Raw genomic sequence first — 10,107 nt, 5'->3', positions numbered from 1 at the left:
CAACCAAATACCCCAACTAATCGCCTTTAACAACACATGAAAGTTTGCTGTAACAATGATTTTGATTTGCAAAATTGGGTTTTAAAACCCACAAAAATACCTAAAATACCAAAAAATAAAATTCAAGAAAATTATTTTGATAACCTCAAATCTTAAGTTGGATCTCATACCAATTGTTAGATTTAGTGAGATGATGTACGATAATATACAATATTATTTAACATTCACATTCATCAACATTAACAAATAATTCTTATAGAAATATTGAGGTATACAAATAGATTTTAGATTAGCAATTTACCATTTGTAAGATCATTATGGGAGATGAATTAGGCTCTTCTCATAATCTAGCAAGAGAAGAAAAACCAGGTAGGGCAACAAGAGGGTAGCATGGAGACTTTCCCATAAGCACACACTCACAACCCTTTTAACAACCCATGGTAGCCAATCCTCTTCTAAAATAGTCCTCCCAAGTGTGTTTTATAGACGCACAATGCTCTCTCATTAATGAGCTCTAAAAGGGTTTTTAGATGTAAGTGTGGATCCTAGTCCAATAGGTTGACCAGTGATAAAGATGGTTGCATCCATGTGCCTCATATCATGAATATTTAGTTACACTAGTATTGAACTTTGCAGTAGCATAATTGTTTTTTTTCTTTAATTTGCTAAATGACATAATACTAATGAGTAATAATGACTTGTTCTCTAAAAATTATCACAGCATAAAAAAACAAACATTAATCTCAAACCAAACCAAACCAAAAAAAGCACGATGGCTACAGTCACAATAGCAATTATCACCAACATAAAATTTAAAAATGATGGAATGAACACACATAATATATGTGTACAAAACCATCATATGTGTTTATAGAAGCAGTGCTAATAATAACTAATCTAAGGAGGAGTCATTATTATTAGTGCCATGGTCATGATTAGGTTTGGGCTTTTTCTTGGGGGCAGGGTACTTAATGGCATTAAGACCAATCTTACGAAGGGCAGCTTTGCCAAGATCAACACCACACATATCAGAAAGCCTAATTAGATAAAGCAACACATCTGAAAGCTCTTCTCCAAGGTGTACTTTTTCCTCTTCTTTCCACCCAGGCAATCCCTTTGGAACCTCTCCTTTCCATTGGAATATCTCTGAGAGTTCTCCTACTTCACCCACCTAATCATCACATCATTAGAATTACTATTCATTACAATTTCCATATGTTTTATAATCACAAAACCCAAAAGCCAAAAAGTACATATATTGCAATAAAACACATGTAGCAATCACAAAGTGGCTTCTCAAAGACACAACTTTAGTCAAGTTTATTGAGCAACATTATCATGGCTCATTTGGCTTCAAAATGAGAAGCTTAACTAATAATTAAAATTGACTTTGACCAGTACTATTGAGAAGAAATATGCTGTTAGTGTCTATGATTTCTGACAATCCAACAAATATGTGTGTTTATCATCTCAATCAATTTGTTAACAAACCACAAATTTACTATTATCCCCAAGAAAAACCCCATAAAAAGTCAAAAAAAATATATCATTATAATACATGAAGAATCATAAATGTTTCAGCAATATCCCCATTTCAACGGATCAAGAAAAAAACACCTAAATCTCCATGGAAATTAGCCATCAAACATAGTCAGAATATGTATAGTTTACAAGGACAAAAGTTCTAGCAAAAAGAGTAAAACCTTAAGCATAGTTTAATCACATGATCTTCAGGAAAAATAGAAGAGAGAAGCCAAGGTGTGTACATACCATAGCCAAAAGGAGGTTTCTGGGACTATGATACTGTTCCCAGTCTCTTTCTTCGGCAAAATCAGCCATTTTTTGCTTGAGAAGATCAAGAGACACGCTTTCATTTTCTGAATCCTCACCAGTTCTACTCATCTTCTTCACTCTTAAATCTTTTACCCAAGTAAAATACTCTCACACAAAAATGTAATCAAGACCCTGTGTGGATACCAAATCTATATATAAAGAGAAAACTAATAAGAACCCAAAAGAGAATTTACCTACACAAGCCTTTGCTCTATGCGATTACTCTGGCCGAGTCCTTTTCTCAATTAGTAGAAAAATGCCATTTATTTAGTGAGAGACCATAACATAGAAATAAAAGTCCTGTTTTGGAAGAGAACCATAGAGACGTTAGGAGTAGTCTTTTAATGCGAACGGGCTACTGGCTATTCCCGGTTTCTCACTTGGCAAAATAGAAAAGCATTGAAGATACTTTTTCAAGCTGGACGGAATCGTGTCAGTCCATGTGTTTTTTCTTTCTTCTGCGTTTTTATTGGGATTTATTTATAGTATATAATAATAATTATTTCCGTGTGTAGCTTTTCCAAATGGCCAATCATCCAGTGACATCTGTACTTGCCATATCTACGACCTTTCCATCCAGTCAATTATGTGCTGCATGTTACTCGTGTCGGGGGTATAAAAATTAGCTTATTTGCTTTGCAACAAAATTTAACTTTTTCTTTTTTAGCTTTGGAAAAAAATTCCATATACTATTCGTGACAAAAGTTAATGGGAAATTAATTTCAGTCATATAATTTGAAATATTAATATAAGAAAAATTACATTAAATTTTAAATTGTTTAATACAATATATATATATATAAGGAAATTCTTTTATAGGGACTTCACTTTAAACCCTATTAGTGGGACTTTCAGTGTTTTCGACTTGTCAATAGTTTTCGGTGGGAGTTTTTTTTATGAACGTGTATATTGTAGCTATTTAGAGCATCCTGCAAATTTTCAGAAAATTCCTAATAGTTTACAGTACCGAAAACTAAGTTCAAACATGTTGTTGCACGCGTGACTAATTTTTTCTATGCGCGTGGAAAACAACATGTTTGAACCTAGTTTTCGGTACTGTAAACTATTCGGAATTTTTTGAAAATTTGCAGGATGCTCTAAATAGCTACAATATACACGGTCATTAAAAAAATCGCGCCGAAAACTGTTCATAGATCGAGAAACACTAAAAGCCCTACCAGTAGGACTTAAAGTGAAGCCCCCATAGAATAATTGTCTTATATATATATATACAACAAAAGATAATTATATCATAAGAAATTGGTGAAAATCATTTATTTTTATGGCCTATTTTTGATAATTTTTTGTAAAATAAAATCTATTTATAATTCGATTAGTTGTCTAAATTTTTCGACCAGCTATCTAAATTTTTTGACTAACTATTTAAATTTTTCTACCATCTGTCTAAACTTTCGACTAGATAACTAAAATTATAAAATATCAGTTTGCAAAAAATTATTAAAATTAAGCTAGAGTGCAAAATATCTTTAAAATATATCATTTTGTCAAGGAACTTATTTAACCCTTATATCATAATATACATTATATTAAGAGTGTAAATCTTATACACTATCGATAATAGTTATATTTGGTTAGTTTTGTTGTTTCCTTATATACTAACATTAATTTAAATTATGTTTTGATATTTATATTAGTAATTTAATTCTTTATTTAGAATATTTGATTTGTTTTTTAAATATATTGTATTTTAATATGTGTGGGTCAAATATCGCACAATCCAATAAATTACATTTTTAGTTTAATATTATATTTTCCTAAAAAACTCAACATATTCTCTCTCTTTAGATGCAATAGACTTTTGCTAAAAAAAACTTTTATTCTTCCAAAATCAAATATCACACAATCCAATAAATAAATTTTTTGTTTAAAATTTTATTTCTCTCTTAAAATCACCATATTATCTCTCCCTCTCTCTCTCTCTAATCACGTTTCCTCTGCAACAAAAAGAAGAGACTTTTATACTTCCAAAAACACCGTTTTCTCTTAAAACTCTATTTTTCACTGTCAATGCCGCCTGTTACTCTATTTTCCATTTACAATAATAAAATAAACAATTTTTAAACGTAATATACAAAAAAACAGGTGAATATGATGAAATTTTATGTGTATATGTTCATTTAAAAAAAAACAATAAAATTGAAGGAAAAATTATGTTTACTTTTTCATGCTTCATTATAATAAACTATATAAATTAAAAAACAAAATATTAATATACACAATTTTATTTATGGTAACGTTTATTATTTAGTTCACGGTTTTATTAAACAGGTCAATAAAAAAACAAGAAGAATATGATGAAATATTGGTTGCATTTGGTGGTAATTCTTAAAAAAAATAGTTTTTATTTAATTAATTAAAAATTTGACAATTAAACATAAAAACAGTATTTGGTAACTTTATTTTTATTTATTAATTTTTAAAATTTTAATTAAAATGCATTAAATTTTGAAATAAGTTTGAAAGGCTATGATATCTTATGGTGGTAGATTTTTTTTTCTTTTAAAAAATAATCTAATAGTATTTTGTAGATATTTTTTTAATGTGGGATATAGTTAAATTACTACTGGAGGTAAATTTGAATTCAATTTTGAAAATGGAACAATGAAATAAATATTTGTTTTTATTCAAATATAAAAAAAGATAAAATAATAATTATTAGAAGTATCTCTTTACTTTTCAATTTTGAATTAAAAAGAGAAATTTGACTTTTTATGCTTAATAGTATGGCGTAATGTAGAGTCCAAGAACTTTACTTAGCTAGTTAGATAGTAGTATTATAGTAATTATAGTATTATCTTTATGACTGTGGATTTATGGTTCAGACCGGGATTTATTTGGACACTCATAGTAGTACTTGTAGATTTTCTAAGTTTAATCTATAGTTTAAGAATATTAATTTTAACTTAAGGTTTGATTAATATGACTGATATTGAGGATAATATTTATTATACTATAAGGTTTAGATAAGAACCAATGAGATTTTAGCACATGTTAAGTGTGAGTTATTAATGATTAAGTATTTTGAGGATTAATTTTATTAAGGGTAAAGTTTGAATGCTCTAAGGTCAGTCAGCAGCTTTGAAAACGTTTAAGGGCTTAGTCAAGGCTGTTTACTCAATTCAAATTAAGCTAAAAATGTGTAATTTCGTGTTTAAATAATCAGCGTATGCCGATATATCGCAGCTATAGGGGGCGATACATCGCAGCACGTAGATATGGAAAACACGAAACGATGCACATTTGCCTTGGGCATAATGGTCCAGGCGATATATCGCCTATAGGGGGCGATATATCGCCTCCTTCAGCATATTTTGAATGTTTTCAAAATCGTTTCCCATTCAAACCTTCAACCTCTTGATAAGTCCAGCACCTTTCTGAACGAGTCTTCAGCCTCTGCTAAATGATAATTCAAATTATTTTCACTTAAAAAGCCATTATTTTTATTCAAGTTAAATTAAGATCCTTTCATTCCTAAACTCTATAAATAGGACCTAGTACCCAGCCATTATTCATCTTTTACTCTAAGTTCATAGGCTGCAAGTTTCTAGGTGAGTGTGAGAGTGTAAACACTTGGGTTGGGAATCATAAGCTTATCAAACACTTGAGAAGTAAGATTTTATAGCATTTCGGTTCAAGGTTTAGATTGGTTTTACAAGTCCTCAAGGTATCCCAAACTCTAGTTCGTTTCTGTACTTTTTCTTTAAAAGTTCTCATAGCCTTCTACTCATTCTAACCTTATTCTTATTTTGGTTAGGAAATCTAAGCATTTGCACATAAGTTTTTGGTAAGTATTTTCTCAATGGTTTAGTCCTTCCATTCCTTTCATTTCTCTTCTTCACTATACTCACTCTTTTTCAAATGGTTCTTAGGAGTGTTCCAAGGTCCCAACTCTGTCCTCATATCCCGGTATTTTGGTAAGGAAAATAGGATAAGACTTATGTGTTATATGCTTACGTTATCTTATGGTTTTTATGTTATGAAATATGTTATGTATGTTTGTAGGCTTGGGCATATGACCCATATGACTAACAAGCCTCAAATAGATTATGGGCATATGACCTGCTTAGCTAGTAGGACCCCAAATAGATTATGGGCATATGACCTGCTTAGCTAGTAGGACCCCACTAATCTAATGGGCATATGACTTGTTTAGTCTTTGGGACCCCGAGTAATAATGGCCATTATAGTATGTGTATGATGTAAGTGTTATGTTATGTTTTTATGTTTCTTATGAAATTTATGTATATGATCTATGTGTTAGAATTTTCCTTGCTGGGCATTAGGCTTATTCATTTTTGTTTATATGTGCAGGAAAATAGTCTTAGTGGCGGGAAAGGTTCTTGGAAGCTTGGAGAATGTGTATTGAGGCGGAATGGATTCAAGAGCCGAGCGTTTCGATTCGAGGATGTAGTTTTGATTTTATGGTTTTTACATGTATTTTTCCGCACTTGTTATGTAATCCCTTTTTATTTTAAATTATGTTTTGTTTTGTTTTTAAAACAATGAGATCTCATATCCTAACCTAAATTTTATGTAAGTTTAACTCTTATTTTTACAAATTTCTTAATAAAGTTATGGTATTTTCACTTGTAAGTTTTATTAAAGATTAGTATGTATAGTGTTCGTTAATGGTCCAAAAGTCTAGAGTAGTTGGGTCATTACAGTTGGTATCAGAGCAAACGGTTCCTTCGCATGAAGTTCTCCTCGATACACACACTCAAAAGCTCCGAATCTGACCACCGAGTAAGTATTTAAGTTATAGTTATTTTGCTTATGTGTATAGCTAACGATTTTTAGTATTTATGTTTTCAGTTAAGTATGAACGGAGCATTAAGCAATGAGGATATCCGAGCCATTAAGGCTTTAAAGAGAATAAGGGAACCAAGGAACACCATAGGCACACTAGAGAAAATCACTCGAAGATTGATTTTGTTCCACAAGGAGATAGACCATCTTCAGATTACTAAGAAAATCATGATGAGAGCTGTAGAACAATATGTCCTAGTAATTAGGCTTTTAAAAGATTTTCCTTCAGTAATTTCAACTTTAGAAGAAATATGGGAGACTATAAATAATGATGATGACTTACAAGTAGCCCTAAGATATTATTCTCCCATACTTAAGTTCACCTATGATTTAGAGTTTCAATTCACTAACGAGCAACAACATAGGATCTTCTTGAATCTTCCCCGAGGAAATTTTGAGGCTCAAGACAATGACGATTATGAGGAGATAGATGACGATATGCTAGATGAAGGATCGGATGTAGAAGATCCCGATTTTTAGAATAGTTAGTTTTCATTGTTTGTTTTATTTATTTCTTTGTTTTATGATTGTAATAAGTGAAAACTATTTTTTCCAAATTAATTTCATGTTATTTTATTATCATGTATGAGTTTGATTTTATTTTCGCAATCATAATAAATACTAAATAAAATGAATAATGACTAAGTTCGGTAAGGGTGGATACAAATCAATGAACCAAGTTTCCTTATTGAGAGTTAGGGGGCCTTAGTAGTGGGAACGATTTTACTGATCCCAGCCCTCCCTCAATATGGTTAACTTTGGAACAAAGATGAGTTTCGAGCCTGAGAATTAAGTCATATAGGATAATTAGACTCAGACTTAGAAAATAAAGATGGCTTGTTTTTCTAAGTATAGAAACCCACTATAATAATAATAAAGACTTATATAATTTTTCATAAGAAATCATAATAAATAGGTCCGAGATATGTTTGTTTTAGAATAAGTTTTGCCTTAGAGCCTATTAGGGTAAGTTCTAACATGTTCTCGACTGTTAGAACTTTTGGTGAAGATGTCGCTCCGATGATCTGCACGCACCAACGGAAACGCCTCCAACATTGTTCCAACGACCAATGATGCCCCTCCAGTTCGCAGAAGAGGAGTGCATGCTACTACTAGTCGCAACATGCCGGCACCACAAGCTAACAACACTGCGGAGATCGCCAGACTGCGACAACAAGTCGAGGAACTTTTGCAACAACAACGCCAACATGCTCAAACTCAGCCTCAGCCTCCGCCGCAGCCGCAGCCACAACAAATGGCCCCAGCACCCCAACAAGTTGGTCCATATGGGGGATGGCCAGTGACGAACTACGCGACACAATCCAGTACCGAATATGGAGCCAGTGTATGAGAGGTTCCGCAAGCAGCATGCTCCAAACTTCGAAGGGACTACAGACCCCTTTGAGGCAGAAGAGTGGCTAAGGAATGTGGAGCCGATTCTGACGCACATGAATCTCAGTAGTGCAGACCGCATATCCTGCGTCTCGTCTTTACTCAAGAAGGATGCCAGGATATGGTGGGACTTGGTCCAGCAATCGCATGATGTCGTCACCATGACATGGACCCGATTTGTGGAGCTCTTCCACAGAAAGTACTACAATTCGGCTGTACTTGCTACGAGAGTTGAGGAGTTCGCCAACTTGAAGCAGGATAATTTATCAGTGGCAGAGTATGCTCATTAGTTCGCAGATTAGCCAAGTTTGCACCAGAGTTTGTTCCAACTGAGTTTATGAGGGTCACCAAGTTCGTTAGAGGACTTAGACCAAAGATTGAATTAGGGGTTAAGCTAGCAAACCCGGGAAATATCACCTATGCCAATGTTCTAGAAACGGCAATAGAAGTAAAAAGGATTCAGATGAATGTTAGTGAGGAGAAGAGGGATTAAACGATGGTTCCAGACCAAAGTCTTTGCCTTAACCCAGGGAGGAACCCATGCTAGTAACAAGCATTTACAGGTCAGATCCTATCCTCGATAGTATATGTTCTAGTATCGCTTGATTTGGTAGCAATATACTCGTATATCTCGTTAGGAATGATAGAAAAACTAGACAAACCTTGTGAAAGATTTAGAACTAGGTTTGTAACCGAGCTGCCTTCGGGCAAAGTAGTTCTATCATCACGGATAGTACGAGGCGTACCGATCAAGATTGAGGACATAGAACTAGAAGGAGACCTGATAGAACTAGTGATCAAGGACTTCGACGTAATACTAGGCATGGACAAGCTAGCACGGCATGGCGCAACCATTGACTGTAAATGCAAGAAGGTGATGTTCGAGACTCCTGACGGTCAGAGACTATGCTTCATGGGACAAGCTTCAGGATTACGCACCCCATTGGTATCATGTCTCCAAGCTCAAAAAGAATGATGGAAAAGGGATGTCAAGTGTAACGCCCTGGCTACCCCAGAACAGTTACGGTGAACGGTGGACCGGAAATTTGACTCACTACCTGAGTCCTTTGGTCAAAAACGTGCTCTAAGTGTAATTAACAGGTTAAGGTATAAAACCAATAAAAAGGAAATGGAGATTTTTATTACAAACTGCTCTGCAGAGCTAAACAAAACATTTACAAGTGGTTCCCAGTACAAAATGGTCATTACAGTTTTAAATTTACAATCTCGCCGACCTAAGCGGCAAAAGTAGGGTAAACCCCCTAGTTCCTCTGAGAACACCTTGACCGTGGTGGTCAAGCGGCTGCATATGTACACACCACCACATCAGCTCTCCACTCAAGGCTAGGCGAGCTTTTCTTTTCCTTTACCTGCACCACATAGCACCCATGAGCCAAGGCCCAGCAAGAAAACATAACACTTTATATAACATTATCAAATGATTATCATTATAATCACACTGAGCATAAAGCTTTCAAACAAAAGAGTAAACACCACATGAGGTCCTGATAAACCACACTGAGTGACTGACAAGCAAGTCACTAATTCGGATGGAAGAGTGGCTGATGGATAAGCCACTAGCCTTCAACAGGTTCTGGTAACCGTACTGAGTGACTGCCATGCATGTCACTAATTCAGGTGGGAGGGTGGCTGCTGAGTAAGCCACCAGCCTCCAAGCGCTTATTTCATTCATCGACCCTCGGGGTCGGTCTGGCATTAATGCTCTCTGAGCCATTCAATGCTGATAATTGATTTGATCAAATCTTGTTGGCTTGCGTGACACACGCTAAGGCCGTCCTGACTAATAAGTCAGCTCAACATGATCAGTGCCCAGTACCACCGCCGAACCTGACTAATAAGTCACAACTTCACAATTGATACTAGCACCCTTGCCAAACCTGACTAATAAGTCAGTACCATGCACAATTGAGCAACATATGCTAAGCATTCTATATTCAGTCCATGTCCATATTCTCACAATCAACATGCTTCATGAATGTCCACGCATGTCATAATCGGGGTGCAGTTTTCTTACCTTTGGTTCGAGCAAGAACG

The 10,107-nt window shown here is 34.4% G+C and overlaps 1 protein-coding gene across 1 annotated transcript; it reads right to left on the bottom strand.

The window, feature by feature from the left end:
* Nucleotides 1-723: 723 nt before the first annotated feature.
* On the bottom strand, nucleotides 724-2,152 carry LOC133785851 (uncharacterized). Its single transcript, XM_062225069.1, has 2 exons — nucleotides 1,771-2,152; nucleotides 724-1,171 (listed from the first exon to the last, which is right to left on the bottom strand). The coding sequence occupies exons 1-2, from the start codon at nucleotides 1,900-1,902 to the stop codon at nucleotides 893-895; spliced, it is 411 nt and encodes a 136-aa protein (XP_062081053.1). The 5' UTR covers nucleotides 1,903-2,152; the 3' UTR covers nucleotides 724-892.
* Between the last annotated feature and the right edge of the window lie 7,955 nt (nucleotides 2,153-10,107).

Source organism: Humulus lupulus, chromosome 1 (assembly GCF_963169125.1).
Source record: "Humulus lupulus chromosome 1, drHumLupu1.1, whole genome shotgun sequence".
In the NCBI taxonomy this organism is placed as follows: Eukaryota; Viridiplantae; Streptophyta; class Magnoliopsida; order Rosales; family Cannabaceae; genus Humulus; species Humulus lupulus.
The sequence above is the reverse complement of the archived record's forward strand: the minus strand, read 5'-3'. Positions and strand labels throughout refer to the sequence as shown.

What these genes read in the sequence shown, in the direction of transcription:
- LOC133785851 (XM_062225069.1), bottom strand. Translation starts at nt 1,902, where the DNA reads ATGAGTAGAACTGGTGAGGATTCAGAAAATGAAAGCGTGTCTCTTGAT. An exon ending in GAAACCTCCTTTTGGCTATG is followed by an intron (nt 1,172 to 1,770) that starts GTATGTACACAC and finishes TGTGATGATTAG; the next exon opens with GTGGGTGAAGTAGGAGAACT.